Genomic DNA, 26,004 nt, shown 5'->3' with positions numbered 1-26,004 from the left:
GTAGCGGTGCAAAAATAAATCATTATAAGTACAAACGAGAAGAAATCTTCAAAAGCTATGCAAATAATATGAGGATAAGTAAACTGTGAGACTCTTAAAAGTAAACATTCATAATAATGGAAATATAATTATGAATTTTAAAGAATGCTGTCTACAACCCTTAACACATTTATTAGACCACCTGTCATAAAAACAAGAGAACACAAATATTTTAAAAATCAATCAAAAACTTCTTTACAACTAGAAATGATATTATTTATTAGGCAAATAACAAACTCAGTTCATGTTTTTATACCCAAATTTAAGCAGACACACCAGACTTCTCTGTCAGATACTAATCAAGCATAGCTTTCAACCACTAAAACATTTTTTTTTTCTGTTCAGTAATTCATCTTAATCCAAAAATAATAATGGCTTTTACTCTTTTTTTCTGCATTTTTGTAAACTGGTAAATTTGAAAATCCCTGGAAAACAACAATAATCATATTTTAGCATTAAAAATATCATTTCGATTAAATAGTTTGGGCATACTGGTGGATGAGCCATTACAGAAACATAAAGAAAGACTTTGGTAATTACCAAAACTGTTTATTTAGGGCAGCTGTGGCATAAGCCTTACATTGGATGGTGGTCTAGTAATTTTGTTGAGCACAATACTGTTGGGGTATAATTATTCATTTTCACTTAGACAAAGCTGTCACTGGCTGGAAAGGAGTTCCAACCTTAATTCTGATTCAGTAAAATATATAAAAGTATAATACAATGCAAATACACAAGTAAAATAGCTCAGATTTATTCCTGATTAAAGGGACTGATTTAAAGTGATGGGTCATCAAATCCTGATTAAAGTAAAAAACTTCAAATAAAAAAATAAATAAATAAGAATTATGTAGTGAAGATGTAGCACCAAGTTAAAATATTTATCAGTAATACATGGATTTTTAAAAAAATATGATGAAAATAAAGGCAGCTGAGAGTGAGGAAAATAACACAAAAGAATGGAAAAGTGTAGCTGGTGAAACACATTGATTTTTTTTTTTTATTGACTTTCCCAGAACGGTACCACTTGTTCCCTTACATTCTGTTTTTCCTCACAAAATTTCCACTGTTTTAAATGTACCGTTCTTCCACAGAAAGCACTGTGTGCAGTTACACCAATGGCATCAAATAAATGCTTACAAAAAGAGAAGTTTGGCACATTCCACAGTTTTTCGTTTGTGTGTTTTAGTTAAATAAAAGAGATGAAAAACTGTACTGTCTTCTCATTTATACTAACCTAACATCATTGCATTGCTAATCAGAGGCACATGAGGGGGGCCAGTGTTGGAAAATTAACCAGTCCAGCACAATGCATTCCCTTCCTGTACGTCAGCAAAAAAAAAAAAAAAAAAAAAGCCCAGCAACAGACAGCAGACTGGAGGAATGTGACTTTTAATGTCACCATGACTCTGGCTGGATTAAAAAAAAAACAAACAAACAAAAAAGAAAACTCTCTTTAAACTCAGATGTACCTGTAGTGCCGTTTCTTAATGAAATGCAGACAATGTAGGTATTTAAAGCAAAAATCATCCAACTTTTTTTTTTTTTTTTTTGCTTCCAATAACAGTTAAAAGTACAAAATGTGAACAGTAAATCTACAAGGGGTTTCACCCTTAGCAACAGTCTCTGCAAATGATGTTCACAGTCATATGAACAAACACTCCTACCATCATGCAAGAGGACAGTTACACAACTCTTATGTAGCCACTGAACAATCTGAATCCATTTCACAAGAATGTAAAGTTAGCTCAATACACTGATTTCAGCTTTCAATGTTTTTGAACACATCAATTTAAAAAAGGTACATTCACCGTCATAATGGAAGACATTGAGATTTAAAAAAAAAAAAAAAAAAAAAAAAAAAAAAATTGTGTCTTTCTCAACTATTAATTCTGTTTAACAGCTCTATACACCTTCATAAAGCATTAGTACTTCACATTTGACTTTTTCTCATGTATTAGTTAAAGGGAAACCCTCTTGTTTAAGTGTGTGTAACTATTACGTAAGTGTGCTAATAATAGGATTGCATGAAAAACTTCCAATAAAGTGTTGCCATCATATGGTTTAATCCCCCATAGGTTGGGTCACAAACAGCAGTTTCATGACACTTTCTGAGAAAACGCCCTTTACAAAGCTCACATGCCAAACCATCTCACATGCTTAATCCTCTGTGAGCAATACTGTCTGCATCGCTGTAAACGAAGCTGTACCTAAACAGAAGATTTCAAGCTGTTTTTTGTTTTTTTTCCAAGTCTTTGACAGAGCAGAGAGCCTGAGGGAGATGGACTGTAGTACTGTATGTGCTTTAAAAGATGCTGTTCAGGTGAGCTGTACAGAAATCTATGTGCAGAGGACAGTGTCTTTGTATAAACTAGCCAATAATCACAGCTGAAGATATAACCTGTGGTAAAAGCATGCTTAGCAAACTTTAAAAAAAAAAAAAGAAAGAAAAAGCATAAAGTGTCTGTCCACTTAACTGTGACAGAGGCTTTGCCTGAAAACCTGCAAAACTACAAGACATTGTGGTTAGCCCTTTTCAAGACTGGCCCATGTGTATTTTTGTAAACCTAGAGTAAAATTTGACTGGTTTCATAATTTAATAAAATTATTAAAAAAAGAAAAGAAAATGTAATACTGTGGGATCAAAAAAACACTTTTTAGGTGTGCTCTAACTAACAAACACCAGGAAAAAAAACTTAATTGTAAACTTGAGCTATGAAATGTCTTTTCCAAAGTGCCCTAAACCACCACAAAAACCTATACAGAACAAACTGGCAATGACTTGTAGTTTTACCAAGCTTTTTAGGAGTTGCTGCAGCATCCAGGTGCGGTGCAAGGTCAAACTTCAGTCATGCCATAATAAAAATAACAGTGCATTTGTTTTTGTTTTGCTTTTTGCTTTTTTTTTTTTTTGCTTTGCTTGTTACAAAGTATAACCTTGGCAATAAGGCTGCGACCTACGCAAACTTCTAAAACACACACACAAAAAAAGAGCAGTGTAATCTTGGCTCTTCAGCAGGCCTTTGAAAGGCCACGTCCACATCAGAAGGGGATTTAAAAAAAAATAAAATAAAAAGTAGCCCACTGAAATCAAACGGTTTGTGGTTTTCTTTTTAACCCTCTACCAGTCAGACTGGGATCACGTGACCCAAAAAGAACATGCTGTATCCAGTGCATTTCCCCCCAACAAACACCCCGATATCAGTTGATATTCGTGTGTTCCAATCAGCTTTGTTTGCAGTCAAGCAAAGGCATCAGACTTCAAGGGAGTGTCCAAACAACGGTCACTGCCCTCACATATCCAGACACAGACCCCGGAGGAAACGTCTCGTCTTGCGCTTCTCAGTTACCCCCACCTCCCCACCGACAGTCAGTTCACATCAAAACACAGCATTTCAAACAGCCATCCTGGTTTGTTTGACGTTTCTGTAAAGCTGCTCGTGTTGCCGTTTCAAATACTTCCCAAATCCCCTCCTTGGTTTTAGCTGAGCACTCCAAATAGTCATATGCGCCAATGCGCATGGCCATGGCCCGGCCATCCTCTGTTTTCACTGGCTCCAGCTTCAACCGAGACAGCTCGTTCCTCACGTTCTCGTCGTTGCGTAGATCCTTCTTGTTGGCCACTAATATGATGGGTACATTCGGGCAAAAGTGTTTGACTTCAGGGACCCACTTTTCAGGGATGTTTTCCAGCGAGTCCGGGCTGTCCACTGAGAAGCACATCAGAATGACGTCGGTGTCCGGATAGGAGAGTGGTCGCAGCCGGTCGTAGTCCTCTTGTCCGGCTGTGTCCCACAAAGCCAGTTGGACTTGCTTGTTTTCCACTTCTATGTCCGCCACATATGTCTCAAACACAGTCGGGACGTACACTTCGGGGAACTCGTCTTTGCTGAATACTATCAGTAGACATGTTTTCCCACACGCACCGTCTCCCACCACGACAAGTTTCTTTCGTATGTCTGCCATGGCTGCCTTTCCTAGTTCTCTCTCAGGCGCGGCTCAGTCCAAAACCTGCAGTTGTAATCTGTAGTCCTGTCAACTCCAGCACTTTTTATACTTGAAATAGACGCTGGTCAAACTCGTCCTGCGAGCCTGTCCTTTCTTCTAACTCCACAGCCTTTGCCACAAACTACAGCAATCTCTTTATAAAGCATAGGGCGTTTTCCTAAATATAGCAATCCAATCGGAAATGGGGAGGTGAGATCACCGTCTGTAAAGGAAGAGGTGATTGGATCACGTCGGGTTTTCTTATATTAGAGGAAGGAGAGTCACGGACCACGAGGACCCACCCGACCGAGAATCAGCCGAAATCAATCAAATATCACAGTACGATGACATATATACACTAGTTCTTATTTGAAGCCTCTCCCTTCAAATAAGCCTCCCGGAAACATTGCTTGTTATTTTTTTTACTGGGTCAACATTGTTCACAAAATATAATCAGCCGGTTATCTAATAAACATTAATTCAAACTAACCCAGCTTATCCCATGAAATGTTACCGTATTTTTAGGTGGGGAAGGGTCGCTGAGACTGATTAATAAAATACCGGGAAGTATGATGAGCGCAAGATTTGGTGCGCTTAAGGCACGCCGGGAAGGCGAATTTACACTGACATTGTTATACGCATGTCTACGTAGTTCACGCTATTTACAGGGAGGGGGCACTGGCGTAGGCAAACTCTTAGCTCTGACTGCCAAGCTTTGCTAAATCACCGCTCTCTCCAAGGAAACAAAACAATATAGAATCGGGTTGACGGCGTGCAACAAGCATAGATCCTCTCTCGACACGACAACGCGTGAGTATCTCCTGATATCTGTTCACAACCAAAGCCAAAGCTGTGTAAGGCGACTGCTTTGAAGGCGGCCGTCGCGGTGCGAGTATTTCCCCTTTTGTTTAGCGGTTAAGGCCCCTCTGTTTGGAACTTGAAGGGGGGGCCATGTTGTTTAGCCACTCAGTGTTTGGCTGATGTTTTAGCTAACAACAGCAACATGGCTATTAGCGTTTGTTAACTCCCGGAGATGGCCGTAATGTGTTGTAAACAGTAAATATTGCATATAAGGTCAAGAAAACGTGTTCGATTTAACACGGAAACCCACTCACTGGCTGCAAAACAACAGTGAGTAAACGAATTTCTTTGATGTCTAACCAATAATAAACACAACAGGCCCTTTGCGGTTAGCACTAGCTCGTTAGCTACAGTGAACTAATAGCTGGCGTTAATCATCTTGGATTTCCGATAGCAGGAATACGTAAGAAAAAACTAAAAGAAACAAGACAGGAAACCGCACGCCACAAACCATCTTAAAAATTAAACGTTTACGCAAATGCCCGCTTGAAGCCGTCAGGTTAGCTTGCTTATTGTAGCAGCGGCTTGCTTGCTGGTGGCTAGGCTAGGCTAGCTAGGCAGGCAGGCTGCTAATCGATGTGCCACAACGACTAGTTTGTACTGTTGAATGTAACGTTGCAAGCTCGTTACATCATTTAAAAAAATCAGCCGTGGTTACTGTTGGATAATTGCATGTGTGTTTGTGTTCGATAGGCCTTGCAATACAAACGGTAGCGTCGGTTTTATGGTCACCAGTTAATATTTAGCTAACGACAACGTTACCTAGCAGTGTTGCTCTTACAAGCTCTTACAACATCCATGCCAGTCGCTTGTTTTGTTCTTGGCCCGATTATTCTAAATCAGCCAAACGTTAATGGTCTGTTGTATGACAATTTGTTTAGCAGAATCCGACGATTATAGCACTGGCCTGTTGTTAGCACCACGGGAATTAGTCGTGTCCCGGGTAGTAAAATTAAAAGCATTCATTATCCTTTTATTATTCTTTCGCATGAATGTCTTTTATGGGATGTACTGCAAAAGTTGATTTGTCTGAAGACTCAGAGAGGATTTAAGTCAACAATTATAGCATCATCATCATGATGAAAAGCCCATCGTGATACTGTAAACACTACGTTGTAATGGGTGCTACTTTACCTTATATAATTAACTTAAAATCACATCTGAGTCAATATTGTGATAGTGTTTGCGGTTAGTCAGTTATATGTAATTATGCAGGACATCCCAAAAACTATGTCCTCGAATAAGAGTTCTTTCTCTAAACTTTACACAAGTAAACTTAAAATAAGAAAAGCAGCATATTTCAGTGACTAAATCCTACTTTATTGTCTGTTTATTAGGCTTTCCCGTGGAATGAGCGTTCCATGCAGCATCCTAGGTATGAATGACGTGGCCTGGCAGGAGACAAGAGGTGGGATGCTGCATGCAAATGGTGCTCCTGAGTCTGGGGGTGTTCGAGTTCATGGTGGAGGGCCCCTAGCTGCAGTTGGAGGAGCTGGTCAGGCTCCTGGAGGGCCACATATACAGGGCATGGACAGAGTTCCTAACCCTACCCCAGGTACCCCGCAGCCTCCGCTGAGCGGGAGGTCTCAGGATGATGCCACAGTAGGATACTTTTTTCAAAGGCAGCCTGGAGAGCAGCTTGTGAGTTGCACACCTAGCAAGCATCGCTGGCCCACCGGGGATGCCAATCATGTTGATCAGGTAGAGTTTGGAGGGGGAGTGAAGTGATATACAGTTTAGTGCACACCAGATAAGCAGACAGAACAAATCACTGATTATTATATTGATGTAAACAGCATATAAACAATCTTTTACATGTAATCCTTTGTCAGTGTTGGAATTACAGACAGGTCTGTTCAGTCATTTGCCCAATCAAACATGAGATGAGGGTTGGCGTACAGACTAAGAAAGCAGTAGCACTACTTCTGATTTGGAGAAGATATATCAGCACGATTGGGTCTTTGGCCATTGTATCCGCACAGCAGGGATGTGAATCATATCATTTATCTGAGCCAGGGATGTAATAGGAAGTGTGGTTATTAAATAATTGTATTAAATACTGTAATTCAGTTGTAATGACGAGAGCTTGTGTTTTAATTCTTTTCCCCTTCAAATTATTCCCCTTCTGCACCCACAGACTGCTGCGCTCGAGGCTTTCAGTGATCAAAGCAGCGTAGTAAGTCTTCTTCCATTAGTGGTCTAAGGGGATTTGTGCTTTTCTTCTTCACTGTTAGATCAGATTTGGCTGTAGTAATGTTACTTCATTGATGCTACATCCGGAAACCAATTCTCTTAATTTCAAAATGCATAAGCATCACTATTTAATAGCCACACCTCATATCCAGTCTCCACAGTATTATGAGCTGCTGTGCAGCATTGTTGGTGTTCGATATTAAGCCCCATCTTGTTTTTAAGCTTATTTTAAGTCTTTTTCTTTTAAACTTTATTCAGGTTATTCCATTTCATTCAACCAGTGTTCCCTGTAAAGGAACAAGTGTAATCCCCCGTCTTTACAAATGATGATGTGGGATTTGTGTTTAGCTGTGCATAGACCCTACTTGATATTTTTTTTTCTTGTTTTAACACATCCTGTAGAGGAAGTTGTTTTTTTTTTTTTTTTTTTTTTTTTTTTGTTTTTTTTTTCCCTTCCTCTTAAAAATGTAAAAAGGTGTTTCATGCAATAACCAATGCTCAGTGATTGTGTTAGATGTGTTTGCATTTCACTTTCACAATCAGTCAGGGCTAGATGCATCATGTAAAATAACTTTATTAAAGAACAGTCAGTTATTGGCTGAGCAGCTTTTTCACATACTGTGTAACCCATAAGTCATGTCTGGCTTAATTCACAAAACCAGAATGCTAAGTAATGTAAAAATTATTAAACAAAAATTAAGAACAGATGTTAGTTTGTTGTTCTTTGCCATGAGTATTCATGAATTTATTTGAAGTGTCACTTGTTTTTATAAGAAGAGCTTTTTTGCATTTTGGGTAAAATCTTAGTTGTCTCCAAATGTTGTTAAATCAATGCTGTTTCATTAAAAATGTTAATCAAAAAACTTTTTCTTTTTTCTTTTTTTTTAAATCCTTTGTCTTAGGTCCGTGTAGTGGATGAAATGAACTATGACTTTCAAGCTCTTGCTTTGGAGTCGAGGGGGATGGGAGAGGTAAGGAGGGTTTTGTCTGAACATCGGTCTGTCTTCTCACTCTTGTACAGTTTTCTGTGATTTCATTTTTTTTTTTTTTTTTCCTCTTGACTTGAAAAGTAACTTTAAACATTTTACAGAGAATAGATTGAAGTATGGCTGTCTTCAGTCATGTGTAATAACGCACTGACATGCAGTTTAAATTATTTTTAAAGTATCCCTGTTTAGAACACTATTAATTCTAAATATTTAAAATACTGACTTATTGTAAACTAGCTCACGTTACCTTTTATTTAAATCCATCAACCCCCGCCCTTCCATTTTATTAATGATATGCATATGTAGAATACAACAAAACTTTAATATCTATAAATGTTTGTTGGCCCCAGAGGCTTCACTCTTTCAAAAATATACTGTTTTTTCATATATATTTGTCATTTTATAAAAAAGAATAAAATGGCCGATTTACTTAAGTAATCAAATTCATCACTTAGTACTTCTTTACAGCACCACTTGTAGTAGAGAGAGTTGCCTTACCAATGACAATTCACCAATGACAAGTCTTCTTAGAAGTGATCCTAAAAGCTTGGCACAGCTTTCCCAGAAAGCTCAACCAGCCTTTTTCCTGGCAGCATGGATTGGGTCATTGTCTTGTTGAAATCTAAACCTAAGCACTCTGGAAAATGTTTCCAGTCCAAAATTAATCTATTTTAAGAGCAGTCTGAAAATATTACACAGGTTATACAGATTCTTTTCAAAAGCACTGAACAGACTTTAAGCTCGCTGAGAGTGACTGATCAGCCTTTCGCACTCTCCTAGACATCACTGTAGCCAACCAATCCAGCTTTTACTAAATAATAGACATATTAATCTGGTGTCAGTATTAAATTCTTATGAACAAGTAAAATCAAAGGCTATATAATGACAAATGCCGTCATTCACTCTGTGAGGTGCCCTTCCCTCCTGTAAACAAGTAGGAATACACATAGACGAAGGAAGCAAAAAGTGTCATTTATAAATGAGGTTGGATCAGGGACACATCTAAAACCTTCAGGACACTGGGCCACGAGGCCTGGATTTGAGAACCACTGCCTTTACTCTCATAGTTTGTAATCCTAAAAGCAAATGCATTTCTATGCTGTGCAGAGATGTTGAAAAACCTTTTTTTTTTCTTTAGCTTTTGCCAGCAAAAAAGCTCTGGGATTCTGATGAGCTGGCCAAGGACGGCAGGAAAGGAATACTTCTTGGAGAAGAATGGAGAGACAATGCATGGGGATCATCTCGTAAGTGGCCTCTATAATTTGTCTATTACTATATTGTAGCTTTTCTTTTTTCTAGTGACTTCATTGTTAGATATTTGGGCAAAAAAAAAATCTCTTCCAGTGTTTGGAAATAGCATACCTCAGTTTGCACAGGTGCCTGCCAGCTCTACGTTTTTTAATGTATACACTATTAGAACTATATAAATACAGTGGCAAGAAAAAGTATGTGAACCCTTTGGAAATTTGTAATAAAATGAGGTCAGATTTTCATCTGAGTTACAATTATAAACAAACCAGGTATTTTATTCTTTTTCTTCTTTTTTTTTTTAAGTATGTAATGGCACACAAATCCTCTCAGAATTTTGTCCATGTTTGAGGCTACAACATGGTGAAGATGAGTCTACCATGCATGAATCATTGCGAATTAGAGCAGTAAGGAGAAGGCCATAAAATCATCCCCAATGTTTGCCAAAGAGTGCTGTGATCCTCCACAACACTGCTGCAAAAATGTTTGGTTGAATGATGCTGCTAAACATCAAAGTAAATTCTGTGACTTCCATTTGGCTCATTTCCAGCTCCATATTTTTGTTCCTGGGCTCTGTTAGAGCAGCTTTCACAGTTCAAAGTAATCCTCGTTTATCTCGTACTGGGCCTTGGTGCAACCCCTCAGTTCATCTGCTGTCTGAAACAATTTTACCTCCCTTCTTTCTAAACCAACATTGTTCTGATTGGCTGCCCCTTCTAAACAGTAGGTTTGAACAGCAGGATGGTTGGGCTGTTGAGCTCACACCAAGAGATGTGTGCTTGAGATAACTATTGAGGATATCTGCTCTCACTGACATCATACAGAGCAAAGAGTAAAAAGAAGTGTTTGAACAGTTTGAACCCTGAGCATTTGGCTTACTTTCTGTGTTTTCCAATTTTAAACAGTTGTTTAATATGAGCATTCATCATTGCGCCCATTCATATATGACCACAACTGAGGAAAAGCATAATGGCTCCTTTACAAGAAGAGAGTCTAATGGTGCTGTCAGAGCACAGTCTCTTAATCCAATAGAGATGCTGAAGAGTGACCTCGAGGGTCATTCACACCAGCCATTCATTCCTATCAATCTGGCTGAAGTGAGAGAATTCTGGGAAGAATGATTCACAGTTCCTCCTAAACTTGGCTACAGAAACCATTTGAGGTTCGGGAGCTTCAGCCATTGTGTTAAATCCAAGGGTTCCCTTACTTTTTCCACTAGCACTGTAAATTTTAAACAGGGTGCTCCTTAAACAGACGAGAGATTGTTTCTCTGGGTTCAACACCACGTTTGTGTTTACTTGTGACTCAGATGAAGAGTAAATGACATTTCATGACCATTGAGTGCAGAAAAGCAGGTAATTCCACGGGTTCGAGTCTCTTGCCACTGTATTTGATTACAGATTTTCGTTCAGATCATTCAGTGTCTCAGCCAATCATGGTGCAGCGGCGGCCAGGCCAGGGTTTCCATGGGAATGGTGATGCCAATTCTGTGCTTTCACCTCGCTCAGAAGGTGGAGGCCTTGGCGTGAGCATGGTGGAGTACGTCCTGAGTTCCTCCCCTGGTGACAAGATGGATGGTCGCTACAGGAATGGTGGCTATGTAAGTTAACCCGTTCTATCTCACTGATCTTGCCTAAAGTGAGGTTTGCCTTTCTTTTTCTAAATTTGTTCTTATTTATACAGGGTGCAGGAGATGCTGACCAAGATGGGAGAGAGAAGAGTGATGCACAAGAGAAGGTGTCGCCTTTTGAAGAGGACAAAAGCCCAGAGATGAAGGTGGGAGAGGAGAGTGATCCTACTAAAGCCAATGGAAGAGGTCTGCTAAACGGCATGGACAGAGACTGTAAAGACTTCAAGTAGGTTTTCCTTTTACAGAGATACAAGTTAACTGATAGTCACTTCATTTTATTTAACCTTTTTTTTTTTTTTTAAATAATAAATATAACTATCTTATGTCTCTGGTGTTTGAGCAAGTTGCAGCCTTTCAGTTCAAGAACTAAACATAAAAGATCAGGATGTGTTTGATATTGTGAACATCTACAGTTTCTTAAATTTAATTTGTTTTCCAGCCCAACTCCTGGAAGCCGTCAAGCTTCTCCCACCGAGGCTGTAGAGAGGATGGGGCCCAGTCAGACAGGTTTAGAGATGATGGGGGCGCACCACCCTCATGCTCTCCAACAACAGAACCCTTCCCAAAACAAGATCCCAGCTGAGGACTTCCAGAACCAGGAGGCCCAAAACATGGGAGGCATGGAGCAGCAAGCTGGTGTGGAGTCCTTACAGTTTGACTATGCTGGTAACCAGATTCAGGTGGACTCTTCAGGGACTCCAGTTGGATTGTTTGACTACAGCTCTCAGCAGCAGGTCTGTTAAATTCACAAATTTTTAAAAAAAATCAAGCTCTTAATTTGCTCAGCAGGTTGCAGCATTATTTTTTTTTGTTTTTGTTTGTTTTAGTTGTTCCAGAGGTCTAATCAACTGACCGTTCAACAGCTCACTGCAGCTCAGCAACAACAGTATGCGCTGGCTGCGGCTCAGCAGCAGCATCTTGGTGAGATAAATTTGTTTGCCCTCCTCAGTGTGTAGTACCTTGTGTCTTGCAATGCTTTTTAACTGCTTTGTCTCTTGGTTTTCTCTGTTTGAGTCGCGTAGACCTTTGAATGAGACTTAATGTGGAAATGTGAGTTACATTGCTCTTCCTCCAATTACTCAGCTGGCCTTGCTCCTGCATTTGTGCCAAATCCTTACATCATTAATGCTGCCCCACCTGGAGCTGATCCCTACACTGCCGCTGGGCTGGCAGCAGCAGCCACGCTTGCAGGTGATCGCATATTCCTATTTGCATTTCACTTTAGCTTCTCATTGAAATCCAGCAGATTTAAAAAAAAAAAAATAATAATTTTCAAGGCTCTTCTGCCAAGGTCCAGTGTATAACTTCAGAAATATTTCTCCTTTAGGTCCCACAGTCGTTCCACCACAGTACTACGGCGTCCCTTGGGGTGTTTACCCTGCTAATCTTTTCCAGCAGCAGCCCGCATCTACTGCCAATCACTCAGCCAATCAGCAAGCATCCAGTCAGGGTCCAGGGCAACCACAGGTAGGAATTATTTATAGAAGTTGTCCTGACTGTTTCTCACCAATTTTAAGTTTAAATATTAATTCCATATTTAATTTCTCCTGTATGGTTGTATAAGAATGTAATTCAGGAAGCAGTTTCAGTCATTTTTCTGTGACTGGTTTTCATGTGTAAAATGTTTAAGACAACAAGCCCTAAAAATAAGTCAGCCATGAATACACAAAGACCTGCTGTTAAATTTTAGAGAAGTTAAAAGTTTCTGTGGAGTGGAACCAGTTGTACATTTACTTCATAACAGTTGTGGGGTTGGTTGATTTATGTTTCCAAGCAACTTTTGAAATCAAACCAAACAGTTAGGGTGAAACACGAGTTAAATCTTAGCTTTTCGTCATTTAGTCACATTTATTGTAAGTTGTGAAGTCAAGTTGAAATGGGCAATCGCCAGTGACAATATTTTCAACTTTTTCTGCCAGGTGATGCGCACAGGAACCAACCAGCGACCTCTTACACCTGGGCAAGGCCAACAGAGCCAGCAGGAATCTTTAGCTGCAGCAGCTGCTGCAAACCCTGCATTGGCATACACAGGAATGCCTGGTTGGTACTTCATACTTCTACTATACCGCAGTTTTTCTTCAGTGTTTTATATTAACTCTCTGGGGCTGACAGATGCTCCAGTGTCCCTGAATGGCGTTGTTGATTTAAGATGGCATAGCAGCAGAACACTGCCTCACTGAGTCTCTGTTTTACTTGTGTGGAAAGTGCATACTTCAAACAGTGTACCAGTTTTTCAATTGTGTTGATAGACCAAGTAAAAAGAGAGTTGTCAAAAATCTACGCCATGCTTTTTCCTGTATATCGTCCTCATGTTAGATGTGCATTTGGTGCAGGAGGAAACTGTAAAAACAGGATCTTCGCTAGCAGGAAGTGCTTGCCAGCCAAAAAAAAACAAAAAAACTAAATCATAACATCCCCTTTCCTATTTGTGGAAAAATGCACCACATCAACCAATCAAAAAATTATATGGCAACGTGCATTTGATTGCTGAGGAGCCTGTGAAAGGTGTGTGTCAGAGTGACTGGGTGATAGCGAGTTTTAAAATTTGAAGTTTTTTTTTTTTTTTTTTTAATTTACAACTTGTATTTGTATTTTAATTTATCAAAATATACTCAAAAATATAAACAATATAAATAAGATAAAATGGGAAATTTTTTGTGCGTTTGTGTTTTTGTTGAGTGTAGTTCATGTTTGTGGTTTTCACAGTTACAAAAATCTTTTCTACTTAGATTTAATGTTTTTTGTGTGTTAGGTTAATTGCATTAATGCGGTGTGTCAAATTGAAAAGATAACTGTACAGTCACATGTGAAGTTGTGCTGAAAACAATGATACCAAACCAGGCAAGGTAAACAGTTGTTAAGGTGAAATATAAAGGTAAAAATCAAAAGCGGTCCAAAATGGCCAATTATACTCCAGACCTCAGAGGGTTAAGTGGGCACAATGTGGAAGTTGTTATTAAAAAAAAACACTCTTTTATTTACTCTTTTAACACTCTTTTATTATGTTGTTTATTAAAAGTAAAGTGTAATTTCTGACATTTATTTATTTTTGTGCTTCCTCAGGATATCAGGTTTTGGCCCCTGCGGCCTATTATGACCAGACTGGAGCTTTGGTGATGGGCCCTGGTGCTCGAACCGGTCTGGGTGGCCCAGTTCGTTTAGTTCAGACCCCTCTTCTTATCAATCATGCAGCAGCACAGGCTGGTAAGACCTTTTTTTTTTGTTAATATTAAGGAATTTTTTCCCCTCCAATGTCACCAACTATGAAATGGCCCTTTATTTTATCTGATTAAAATAAAGTTGGTCATCTGACATCTGCTTCAAATTTGCAACTATATTATTGGAGGCCCGAATATATGTAATGCCGATTTTGAGGACATTCATTACCTTCAATTCATTCCTAAGCCTCTTACCTCGATTATTAACCACCACACATAAATACCAAACGAAGCAGTTACCTTTAAATAAAGGTGGAAAAAAATGAGTCTGCCAAAATATCCTAACTTTTATAAAGTGTTATTACTCGGATGGTTTAAACTGCAGTGTGGCTCTCACAAAGATAGCTGTATATGTCTTTATTTAATTCTGCATTTTTAAAATGATTTATATTTGGGCTGGTCATTTGTCTTTACCTGTTATCTGTGGCAAATTAATTGAAAGTTATTTGGAGGAGCAGAAATCTGCCAAATCTCCATGGCCACCTTTGAACAGACACAGTATAGCACAAGTGTATTTGTATAGCTGTCCTCCTATGAGTGCTTGCATGTAATGTGTTTTAGCAGATGATACAGTGTGTGTGTGTGTGTGTGTGTGTGTGTGTGTGTGTGTGTGTGTGTGTGTGTGTGTTAATAATAGGAACAGGATTATTTATTTATTTAAAGTGGCTACTCCATGAAATGCATTGTCAGTTCTCAAATACCAATTTTGCATAATTCTATTATGTTAGTTTTTGTTTCCTGTTCTTACTTGATTAGTACCACTCACATAGTTCATGTGACCTTTCCTCACCTTTGACCCCTCACACTGCTTATCTCTCCATCAGCAGCAGCAGTGTCTGCATCTGGCTCTGGTAACAACATGTCTGGTCCTCCTGCCAATGGGCTGTACCGCTCTATGCCTCAGCCTCAACCTCAGCCGCAGCAGCAGCAGGCTCCTCCACCCAGCAGCGGCCTGCCCTCGAGCTCATTCTATGGCTCTGGATCAGTCCCTAACACCTCTCAGAGCAGCTCCCTTTTCTCACACACCTCTGCTGCCCCACCACCACCAAGCTCCTCCCTGGGTTTCAGCAGCACTGGTGGCTCTCTTGGCGTTGGCCTGGGCTCTGCTCTTGGAGGTTTTGGCTCTTCTGGTAAGTTGCTAAACATGTTGCTTTTACATAGACAATGTCTTCTTTTTTTTTTTTTCCCTGATGACCTTAAGTGGTTGTGCGTTACCATGCCTAATTCATAACAATGTTTTGTTAGATTTTGGGTGGGGGGTGTTTGTTTGTTTTTGTTTTCTTAAAGGGCCTTGTCAATTATTTTTCTTCCAGTATCCAGCTCTACCAGTAGCAGTGTATCCCGCAGGGATTCCCTGTTGGCAAATTCTGACCTATACAAGCGAGGTGGCAGCAGTTTAACTCCCATTGGGCAGCCGTTTTACAACAGCCTGGGTTATTCCTCTTCACCCAGCCCCATTGGCCTTACACCAGGTCACTCCCCACTCACTCCTCCACCATCTTTGCCCTCCTCCCATGGATCCTCTTCCAGCCTTCATTTAGGTAAGCCCTAAAGATGCTTTGAATATATGTGAATGCAGCCTTGTAGTGTCAAACTCTGTACATGTCTAATTTTGGATTATGCTTCCCTCTCAATTTACATTAAAACTTATTTGGAAACAGATGTTTTAATGGTTTGAAAAGGAGGATGTTTGTATCTGAATGTTGTTTTTTAGTTAAAAATTGAAGAAACATTTGAACCTTTTCTTAAGTGAGAAATAATTTTAAATTGTGACTTAAATAAGAAATTTTGCATTAACATTGTCATGAATAGTCATTTTTCCGACTAAAATAGTGCTTTCTGTTGTAAATTGGATCTTGGATCATTAAATAGTCAGTGTCAAAAGAAAATATGTCTCCTTCTTTACATTTGATGTAAAGTTCAAAAGCTCAGCAGTGTCTAATCATGAAATGTATTTATTTATTATTTTTTCCCGTGTAATCCTCCTAGGTGGCTTGACAAATGGCAGCGGCCGTTACATTTCTGCAGCTCCTGGAGCTGAGGCCAAATACCGGAGCACAGGCGGCACATCCAGTCTGTTCAATTCCAGCAGCCAGTTGTTCCCTCCCTCACGGCCCCGCTACAGCCGCTCCGATGTCATGCCGTCTGGACGCAGCCGCCTATTGGAAGACTTCAGGAACAACCGTTTCCCAAACCTTCAACTCCGTGACCTGCCTGGACACATGGTGGAGTTCTCTCAAGACCAACATGGATCCAGGTGACAGACCTAATTTTTTTGCTTCAAAATGCCCCTTTATAATGGCTTTTGAGGAATGATGATTTTTCTCAGCTTTTTAGATCTCATAAAATGTAAGCCTTAACAAATCTACATTGCAGTGGTGCACTGAAATTTTTATTGTGTTTACTCTCTGAAGTGTTTTTTTTTTCCTCTGCTTTTTTCCTTGAAGATTTATCCAACAGAAGCTAGAGAGAGCCACTCCTGCTGAGAGACAGATGGTGTTTGGAGAGATTTTGCAAGCAGCATACCAATTGATGACTGATGTATTTGGGAATTATGTCATCCAAAAGTTCTTTGAGGTTGGGAATGTTAAAGTTCATTCTTGTCTTTTCAGTAACTGTAACTAGATTTAAGTTTTTGCAAAATCTATAATAAAACTTTTGTGTTTGTGTCATGCAGTTTGGAAGTGCAGACCAGAAGCTGGCTTTGGCAACGCGTATCCGTGGGCACGTCCTTCCCCTGGCATTGCAGATGTATGGATGCAGGGTCATTCAGAAAGCCCTGGAGTCCATTTCCTCAGACCAGCAGGTAATTGTAAGTGAGATTTCACTTCTTTTTAACATTTTTTTATTTTCTGTTGGAGGGCACCTTATTAATGCTCCATATTAAAGGCCTTAATTTTAAACTGTCTTCTTTTACAATATAATTTGACCCTGTTTTCTAACTTCCTCCTTTCAGAGCGACATTGTCCGTGAGCTTGATGGCCATGTGTTGAAGTGCGTGAAAGACCAGAATGGGAACCATGTGGTGCAGAAGTGCATTGAATGTGTCCAGCCTCAGGCCCTGCAGTTCATTATTGATGCCTTCCAGGGACAGGTGGGTTTTTGAGAACATTTGAGCTGGGTGGAAGTAGGAATGTAACTTCCATCTGATTATAGATCAGTCAAGAGTTAATTTTTGTAGAAGCACATGATCTGTAGGGCTGCCACGGTTAAGATCTACAGCTTTACATTCACTGGTAAAGCTATACTTTTACTTTATGGTGCAATAAATACTCTTTTTATTTTGTAGGTTTTTGTGCTTTCCACACACCCCTATGGCTGCAGAGTTATCCAAAGGATCTTGGAGCACTGCACCCAGGAGCAAACTCTGCCCATCCTGGAAGAGCTTCATCAGCACTCTGAACAGCTCGGCCAGGTGAACACTTCAGTTTTCAACCTGTCCCATTTTAAACTCTGCACTGACTGCAGATGTTCCTTTTTGTTTGTTTGCTAGCTGTGACTGTTGACATTTATCTTGCATATTTGCATGTATCCTTCATGTTTGACATTTCATATTTTTAGCCTGCCATTGTTCCTGTGTAGATGTGGTCTGCTAAGTGTAAGGATGAATGTAATTGTACTGTTAGCTGTCATTACATCTGACATATGTGATTATTTAAACATCCATCCTGCCCCCCTCACTTATTCCATCTAGAAATATCAAGGCGTATCATTGGAGATGACACCCAAAACATATTATACAGTGTCCCGTGATGCACTGTTCAAGGTCAGAGCAATTTGCCTCTATCGCGGATGTCCCTGTGCTCACTTCCTTTTTCCCTCTTTTATTTATTTATTTTTTTAATCTTCTGTAAGGAATCTAACATTTTAAGATAGTTGTCCAACTCCCAACATTTATAGTCCTTTCCTAACCTACTGAGCCGCCTGTTCTTCCAATTTCCTCCCTTCTTGCTTGATGCCACAGAAGATTTAGGGACATGCTTAACTGTTGTCTGTTGATCCCTCTCTTGCCTACAGCATTTTCTGATCAATCTGTTTTTCTCTTCACATCCTCATTTTACTAAAATTATCAATGTTTGTTAAAGTCTAAGAGTTTGCAACTCTTTTTATAATTATATAGATCATAAATAGTGTTCCAAAACCAACATAATGCAAGTTCATGTTAAAACAGATTGACAGGAAATGGTTTGGAAGGCTTCAAAATTAAAGGTGGAGATCACATTACCTACCCAACAAATTGCTACTTTAACAAGCTTGGCTGTTGAGTGGTGTTATTTGTTGCTTGGTCAGGTGAGTTCTTGTCTCCATTTTGTCGCATTACAATTACACCCATAACTGTCTATCACCCATTTCTGAAGGGGCAAAGATGTTGTTGGTTGTGTTGCCTGGTCAGTAACACAAACCAGCAGCATCTGTTTTGTCTGACCTTCCGCAGTGATGACGTAAGGGTATTCGAAATACTACAAATGGGGGTGTCGCTCATTCGTCAGCCAATCATTGTAGAGATGCATGATCATCCTATCAAATAAGACCAATGGGGAAAAAGTAGTGCATGAGTATCAGTCATGTTAAATTGTATCTCACTGTTTCTTTGTGATTCATTTGTTGAAATGACTTTACCTTGCACTTACATGTCTGTTGCCTCCTGCAGGATCAGTACGGTAACTACGTCATTCAGCATGTTTTGGAGCACGGCAGGCCAGAAGATAAGAGCAAGATAGTGGCAGAGGTGCGTGGGAAGGTTCTTGTCCTGAGCCAACATAAATTTGCAAGGTAAGCTAAGCAATCTGTATGAATCAAGTTACCACTTGTGGGCTTTTTTTTTTGTTGCAGATTTTGACCTTAACAGAGCAGAGAGTGAATACACAAAATTTGATTTTGTAATTGAATAATTAAAAAAAAAATAAGACTGTGAAAATTAACATTCTGTTATGGGGAAAATAGTCACATTGCTTTGTGGCAAAATTAGAGCAGCTGTGTTGCTTCGCACTTCAGATGCACTACTGCTGGTGTGAAGGATTTGTACTAGCATAATGATGGAACATAAGTTGATGCATATCATCTGAAGAGCAGATAATCTTTTGTAGTTCTAGTACATCTTTCAGTACAGTTGATAGTAGGTTAATAACCTGCATAAGTTAGCTTAACAACTCTAGTTTGTGTCTCCAAAAATATTTAGTAATATAAAATTCCCACATGCTTGGGTCTGGCAGAAGATCATATTTAGGTTTGGAATAATTTATCAGTAACTATGTGGCAGGAAGTTCATAACGCAGCTCTCCCTCGAGTCCAGCAGGGTGGGGATTATTAATTGTTGGTTTCATTATTTCCTTTTCATGTTGAGGAAATGAAAGTTCCTTGTTTTTCAAAGTAGAGATTGTGTAGGCCAACAAGTGTCCATTCTGCATAGCGTGGCATAATTCATTTTGTAATTTATAGGTGGGTGTCACGGTGGTGCAGTGGTTAGCACTGTCAGCTCACAGCAGGAATATACCAGGTTTGAATCTCCTGGTTGGCTCAGGCCTTTCTGCATGGGTTTCCTCCAGCTTCTTCCCACAGTCCAAAGATAATTTTAGGTTAACTGGTGTTTGTAAATTGGCCATGTATGTTAGTCAGATAAAGTGCTTGAAGTGTATGGAATTAAAGCACTGTTCGAATGTATGGCTAAATGAGTCTAAAGTGCTTTGAGCGGTCAGACTGGAAAAGTGCTTTATAAATGTGAATACAAAAGGCAAGTAGATATTTTGAAAGGCATGTCTACATTGAAGTAAATGTATCTGTTCAAATATTCACAGCTGTCTACACCTATTTGCCTTTGCTCTTGTGTCTTGTCTAATTGTTTTTTGAATAATCAAACGTGACTTTTGGACAATTATATTGAATGTATTGGACAAAGGATGTTGAATGTGGAGCAAAAGGAAAATAGGAAGACCCCAGAGAAGATTCATGGATGTAGTGAAAGAGGGTGCAGAGGGTTGGTGTGTTAGGAGAGAATGCTAGGGATGGGGTGAGCTGGAGGTGGATGAGCCGCTGTGGTGACCCCTAAAGGGAGCAGCCGAAGGAAAACAACTACAAATCTTAGACTGGGGGTCAGTATCAACAATACAAGTTTAACAAACTCCCACATTCAGTCCGTCCGAACAGTCACACACAAGTGGTTATCTACTTATTGTGTAATACAAAGTCTATCTATGAGTGCATTACCATTAAAAATAGTGGCGTTGGCAGCCTACCATTCGTAAACATGCACAAGTCTGCCGGCAACAGTGGTATATTTTACTAATTTAAAAATAGGCTATAATATTTGAAAAATTTAAGATTTTTCGCTTAACCCTCCTAATTGGAAGGGAAGGCGAAATGTCAAAAAAGTAACTTAAAGGGCCAAACTGTATGTTATTTTTGACATCAATTTGCGGACCGGAAGTGGGCGGGGCCGGATGCGGGCCGCAAGTTTGGAGACCCCTGGTTTAGACAGTCTGAAAACTAGATGCTCTTATCACCGAGGTCAAAGGGGGGAGGATCTTCTGGGAATGGTAACACAATTTTCCGTGAACAGTAGGCAGTAATGTTGTACATGTTTAATCTTGTATGTTGAACTGTTCCTGAGCAGGTCTAAAGTGTGAAAAATGGACCCCACTAAGAATCCACCTTTTTGTATTTCTGAAATTCCAGGTCAAAGCTGAAGTTGGCTTACAGTTATAATTTGTGCTCTTTCTCTCTCACACACACACTCACTCACACACAATGTAATGCCCCAAATAAAATGTCCAAAAAGCAAAAGAAAAGGATTTGAATATCTCAGGAAGCCTACTGGGTAAATGAAGCATCCCTGGCATCTCTCTGCTTCCATCTGTTTGGTTGTCAACTTGAGTAACAGAAGCTTATTTTTTTTCCTCAGTAATGTGGTGGAGAAGTGTGTGATCCACTCCTCGCGTGCAGAGAGAGCTCTGCTGATAGATGAAGTGTGCTGCCAGAAAGACGGGCCCCACAGCGCCTTGTACACCATGATGAAAGACCAGTACGCCAACTATGTTGTCCAAAGAATGATTGACATGGCAGAACCTGCTCAGCGGAAAATCATCATGCACAAGGTGAGTCACAATGTGCTCATGTTAGATAATCTTGTTGTTGTTGTTAATGTTTGTGCTAAATGAAAACGTGTGGCTAAGGAAACCTCTTTTCAGGTTTGAGGGGGTGGATTTGTTCTATCTGATCCCATGTAATCCATCTACTAATGATACCAGGTGTAGTTTTTCAGGCCCTATAAGGTGCAGCAAAGCTTACAGTGACGTGTTACTCAAATCTGTGTCCATAGTGTCTGTCAAAGGCTCAAATCGGTTAAGCTGGTAAAAGTTTACCTCTGACGGTTTGCAGTCGTCAGAAAATACTTGCACAGCTCACATTTAGATCACAAAACAGCCGTGTGAAAATAAGTGCCTGTGTTAGTGCTTTCAAGGAGCCTTGATACATGAAATATGACCAGAAAGGCCTGTTTGAGTGATGGTGACGGCTGTGCCACTCTGTTATGCCAAAATGATTGTACTGTATACAGTGTTTGTATCTTGGATAAAAACAAAGTAATCTACCAAGGGTGTGTGCTTCCATGTATATCAGCCAGCATTGTGCCCATTGTTTACTCTTTTGTACAACACTGCAGGTTTTTGTGAATTTGAGACTTCAGAAGCAGGACTTTGCAAACCATTGGTTTGGCTACTTCTATCGTTGATATACAGTTAACGATTTTTATTTATGCAGAACTAAAGTCAATCTAAACCTTTGATTTGGTCATATAATTTGAATTTGCTTTGATCTTTATCTTTTTATATTCTTCCACAGCTTTTCATCCTCCATGAAGATTGTTTTGAGCACAGGCGTGTCATATTTTGCTTCTTTTAGATATGTTAAAATAAGCTGTGCTTCGTCAGATTTTTATACACGAATATCATCTTCTTTTCTTCCTTAGATCCGGCCTCATATTGCTACTTTGCGTAAGTACACCTATGGGAAGCATATTCTGGCCAAGCTGGAAAAGTACTACATGAAGAGCGGCTCCGAGCTGGGTCCGATCGGCGGCCCCACGAATGGTCTCATGTAGTCACGTTGACATCCCAGGTCCCCTGAGCAAGTGGAGGAGTAGGAGCCCCAAACCCCCTGTTCTGTCTGTGAGAGATACTCCTTAGCCATAGGGGTTAGCCTTTGACACCCTCTGTCATCCCAACTTTTGTGGGGGCAAATTACCAAAAAAAAAAAGCAAAACAAAAAAATAAGACAAGACAAGTCAACTTCACCTAAGAACGCTGTGACAACTGACTCCTGCCACTCTGCCACCCCTGGTGCAGGTCCCCAGCGTGGCCCCCAGGGGACGCACAGTCAGCAGGCTGTTTTTGTTTTTTTTTGTTTTTTGGGGTTTTTTTTCCTCTTGTTTTCCTGGGTAAAGCACAAACCCACTGTTAATGATGTAATTGATGTATTTGACTGGTTTTCATATTATCTTGTACATTTAGTTTTTTACCTTGTAAATTCTCTGTAGAAAAAGAAATTATTACACATTTGCTGAAATTTACACTTCTTACAATTAACACCAGCAAGTGACTTTATAAAGGCTAAACTGAGTGATCCTTTTAAAATACAGTTCCATTTGGTTTTGTAACCAGACAGCTGTTCTTATGAAGTCTAGGCAATTTATTAAAAATATTTGTATATTATCCCACACATACAGTAGAAAGTGTTTTCCCATGCCAAAGCAGCTGATGGATTAGTTTTCAAATAGCACTACATAGTATGGATGGATGGAAATCTCTCATCCACAAGCAAGTACTATGTGTCACGTGCCACAGTCACCCAGAGGTCTTTGAGGCCACTTTGCCAGCTCGGGGTTGGAGATTGGTGCTTTACTCTAGGGTAGTGTTTGCCAGTGGTGGCTTTTTCTTGCCTCCTTTTCCACACTTGGTGGGAGTGTGTCGGGCTACTCCAGCAGCTCGTAGCCTGCATTGTGTTTTGGTACTAACAGACTGAGCTGCTGCATCCACCGAGCACCGTTTGAGCTGTCTTACTCTCTCCTCATGCAGGTGATCACTTGATTTTTATGCAGGAAAAAAAAGCTACCGTTTAACTTAAAGAAGCAGAGCATGAGGTTTGGTTGTACAGTGGGTGTGTGACCTGGTTTAATATTAACATAATATGACCATAGCTGGGGGGCTTTTTTTTTGCAGGGATAGCAGGGTGGGAGCGGGGTATGCGTTGGCATGCTGTAATAGGTTTTAATCCTTGGAATGATTTTTTTTTTTTTTTTTTTTTTTTTTCTTTATCATGTTTTGTGTAACATCTTATCTGTCTTGTAGTTTGAGATGAACACTGCCCTAGAAAACAGTATCTTTATGTACTGAATAATCATCTCTTGCGTAGAAGTAGTTGAGCAATGTATAGCATCTTTATGTATAAGTAAATTGTTGCTTTTTGGTTGAGGGGCTTGCAGCAGTGATGGGAACCCCCACCGCCTGAAGGTCAGAGCAGTCCAAATAAATTCTTTTTCTTTTTTATGGAGTTGATTACAGGTTTATTTACATCAGAAGTGTAATAGATGTAGCTGAAGAAAGGGATGTTGAAAGAACCTTTTTAATGGTTCTGGTTTTTTGTTTTGGGGGGTGGGGGCAGTTATATTTTTTTTTTTGTTGTTGTTGTGTTGGGTTTTTTTTGGTTGGGTATGTAAGTGCATTGGTGGAGGCCGGTGGGGCCATCAAAAGCTATACAATTCACCTGTAATGCTCGTAGTGACGGCTTCTTTGCTTCATATGAATTGTAGAATAAATGTAGTATATGTGCAGTTAATAAGTGTAAGATTATTAGTTTAACTGAAAAAAAATGTCTAGTCGTGGTGTTTGACAGGCCTTGCTCTAAATTTGTAGTGATGCTTTTATTTGTCTGTACAGTTGTACATTTGTAAACGTTTATGCTGTAAATGGGATGTCTTTTACACTTTTTTGGGGGGGAGAAAAAGGCTAATGTGCATTTTAGATGTGTGTATATTCATCACTCCTTTCCCCTTGAATATAATGTATACAGGTTTTATTTGATCAAGTGTTATTTTAAAGAAAACAAAAACTCTATGGCTTCACAATCTGGCATGGTTTTTGTTTTTTAATCTGTTATGGGCCAGCCTCTATTTGTACTGAAGCTGTAACATCCACTGTTGATAGTCTTTCTGATGTGTGACAGTTTAAAAAGGAGAAAAAAAAAACACTCTGTACTAAAAACTGAGGCTGCATTTAGTCCTCTCCGCTACCATGGAAACTTCACAGGATATGACGAGAATTATTTTTGTACAGAAGAGTGCTGTATTTTGGAACAGCTACTACCTTGTAAGCAAAAGCAATGTAAAATATTGTCAATTATATAAATATGAACATATGAGTTTTGTCACACTGTCAAAGTCATGTACATTTTCAGGTGGCCTTATGTACATTTCCAGATGTTAGATGAAGAAAACAAACTCCTTTTTCGAAGCAGAATTGTGACATTGTATGATTAAATTGTTCTTCTAACATTTGACCTTAACTGTTGTGGAGTTTTTTTTTTTTTTGTTTTGTTTTTTCCCCCCACTCATATAATAAGGATTTTCACATTGTTTTACGAATCTGGAATTGGTGAAATCTGTGCCACAAAATTAAGTTGGTTCACATGTGTGTGAATTAGGGTCGAGAGGTTTAGCCCCATTGAAGATCAAAAATTAAATTCCTCTTCACATACAAAGTCCTGAGTGATGAGGGACCCCCTCTTTTCACTCTCCATGCATTTGAGCCAGTGTTGACTCTCTGTATTGCTGTTTGTAGTCTTCGCTTCTCTGCCACCTTCTTGCCCTCCCTCACACCCCCAACTACGTGAGGTGGATGGATGCTGGGGCGGCCGTAGCTCAGGAGATGAGACACTGCTATCTGGATGGTCGGTGATTTGATCCCCGGCTCCTCCAATCTGTATGTTGACGTATCCTTGGGCAAGGCACTCAACCCTGATTGTCCCCAGTGCATTCATAGTGTGAATATGTTAGTCAAGGTGCTTAGGCATAAAATAAAGCACCGTATGAATGAGGCTTGATGTACAACCCCAATGCCAGAAAAGTTGGGATGTTGTGGAAAGCGTAAATAAAAACAGTGCAATTATCTGCAAATCTCATAAATCCCTGTTTTACTCACAATAGAACAGAAAACAGTGAATGTTTAAACTGAGATATTTTATTCTTTCATGAAAAATATTGGTGCCATCAAATTCAAAAGGAGCTAACAAAAAAAGTTGGGATGGGGAGGAAAAGTTGGAAATATAAACAGCTTGGGAACATTTTGCAAGTCAAATGGCAACTGGTCAATAACATGACTGGGTATTTTTTTAAAAAAAGCATCTCAGAGAGGCAAAGTTTCACCAATTTGCAAAAAAAAAACAACCACTTTTTGGAATAATTTCAAAATAATAAGAATACTCTGAATATCTCATCATCTACATTACATAATATCAAAAGATTAAGGGAATCTGGAGAAATTAAGAAACAATTCTGAAGATCAGTATTGGATGCCTGTGATGTTCAGGTCATCAAGGAAGCACTGTTAAAATCAGGCTCGACTCTGTCATGGAAATCACTGCATGGGCTCAGAAATGCCTCCAGAAATCATTATCTGTGAACACAGTTCACTGTGCCATCCGCAAATGCTCTGTGATGCAAAGAAGAAGCCATATATAAACAGTATCCAGAAACTCCACTGTCTTCTCTGGCCCTAGAGAGACCATCCAGCTTGTTATCAGTGCTCAGTTCAAAAGCCTTCATCTCTAATGGTATGGGGGTGCCTTAGTG

General features: G+C 39.6%; 2 protein-coding genes across 14 annotated transcripts; one reads left to right on the top strand and one right to left on the bottom strand.

Moving 5' to 3' along the window:
• Nucleotides 1-1,886: 1,886 nt before the first annotated feature.
• On the bottom strand, nt 1,887-5,707 carry LOC115774129 (rho-related GTP-binding protein RhoB). The gene is made up of 2 exons (XM_030721232.1): nt 5,650-5,707; nt 1,887-4,249 (listed from the first exon to the last, which is right to left on the bottom strand). Exon 2 carries the CDS (start codon nt 4,003-4,005, stop codon nt 3,415-3,417), a length of 591 nt encoding a protein of 196 aa, XP_030577092.1. The 5' UTR covers nt 4,006-4,249; nt 5,650-5,707; the 3' UTR covers nt 1,887-3,414.
• pum2 (pumilio RNA-binding family member 2) lies at nt 4,673-24,719 on the top strand. Of its 13 annotated transcripts, none has more exons than XM_030721221.1 (24): nt 4,673-4,836; nt 6,225-6,588; nt 7,025-7,063; nt 7,983-8,051; nt 9,208-9,313; nt 10,718-10,917; nt 11,001-11,173; nt 11,387-11,681; nt 11,775-11,868; nt 12,031-12,138; nt 12,275-12,414; nt 12,867-12,987; nt 14,011-14,151; nt 14,990-15,295; nt 15,479-15,706; nt 16,155-16,422; nt 16,613-16,742; nt 16,843-16,971; nt 17,122-17,259; nt 17,455-17,580; nt 17,860-17,931; nt 18,817-18,938; nt 21,064-21,256; nt 22,129-24,719. In XM_030721221.1, exons 2-24 carry the CDS (start codon nt 6,238-6,240, stop codon nt 22,258-22,260), a joined length of 3,681 nt encoding a protein of 1,226 aa, XP_030577081.1. In that variant the 5' UTR covers nt 4,673-4,836; nt 6,225-6,237; the 3' UTR covers nt 22,261-24,719. The 13 variants fall into 13 exon arrangements, with proteins under 13 accessions (XP_030577081.1, XP_030577086.1, XP_030577088.1 ...); XM_030721219.1 differs by having other exon boundaries at nt 4,675-4,836; nt 14,993-15,295; nt 16,843-16,977; XM_030721217.1 differs by having other exon boundaries at nt 4,676-4,836; nt 16,843-16,977.
• The last annotated feature ends 1,285 nt before the right edge of the window (nt 24,720-26,004 follow it).

Source organism: Archocentrus centrarchus, chromosome 24 (genome assembly GCF_007364275.1).
Source record: "Archocentrus centrarchus isolate MPI-CPG fArcCen1 chromosome 24, fArcCen1, whole genome shotgun sequence".
Classification (NCBI taxonomy): Eukaryota; Metazoa; Chordata; class Actinopteri; order Cichliformes; family Cichlidae; genus Archocentrus; species Archocentrus centrarchus.
This window is presented reverse-complemented; position numbering and strand designations above follow the sequence as displayed.

What these genes read in the sequence shown, in the direction of transcription:
- LOC115774129 (XM_030721232.1), bottom strand. Translation starts at nt 4,005, where the DNA reads ATGGCAGACATACGAAAGAAACTTGTCGTGGTGGGAGACGGTGCGTGT.
- pum2 (XM_030721217.1), top strand. Translation starts at nt 6,238, where the DNA reads ATGAGCGTTCCATGCAGCATCCTAGGTATGAATGACGTGGCCTGGCAG. An exon ending in GCTACAGGAATGGTGGCTAT is followed by an intron (nt 10,918 to 11,000) that starts GTAAGTTAACCC and finishes TTATTTATACAG; the next exon opens with GGTGCAGGAGATGCTGACCA. An exon ending in ACTACAGCTCTCAGCAGCAG is followed by an intron (nt 11,682 to 11,774) that starts GTCTGTTAAATT and finishes TGTTTGTTTTAG; the next exon opens with TTGTTCCAGAGGTCTAATCA.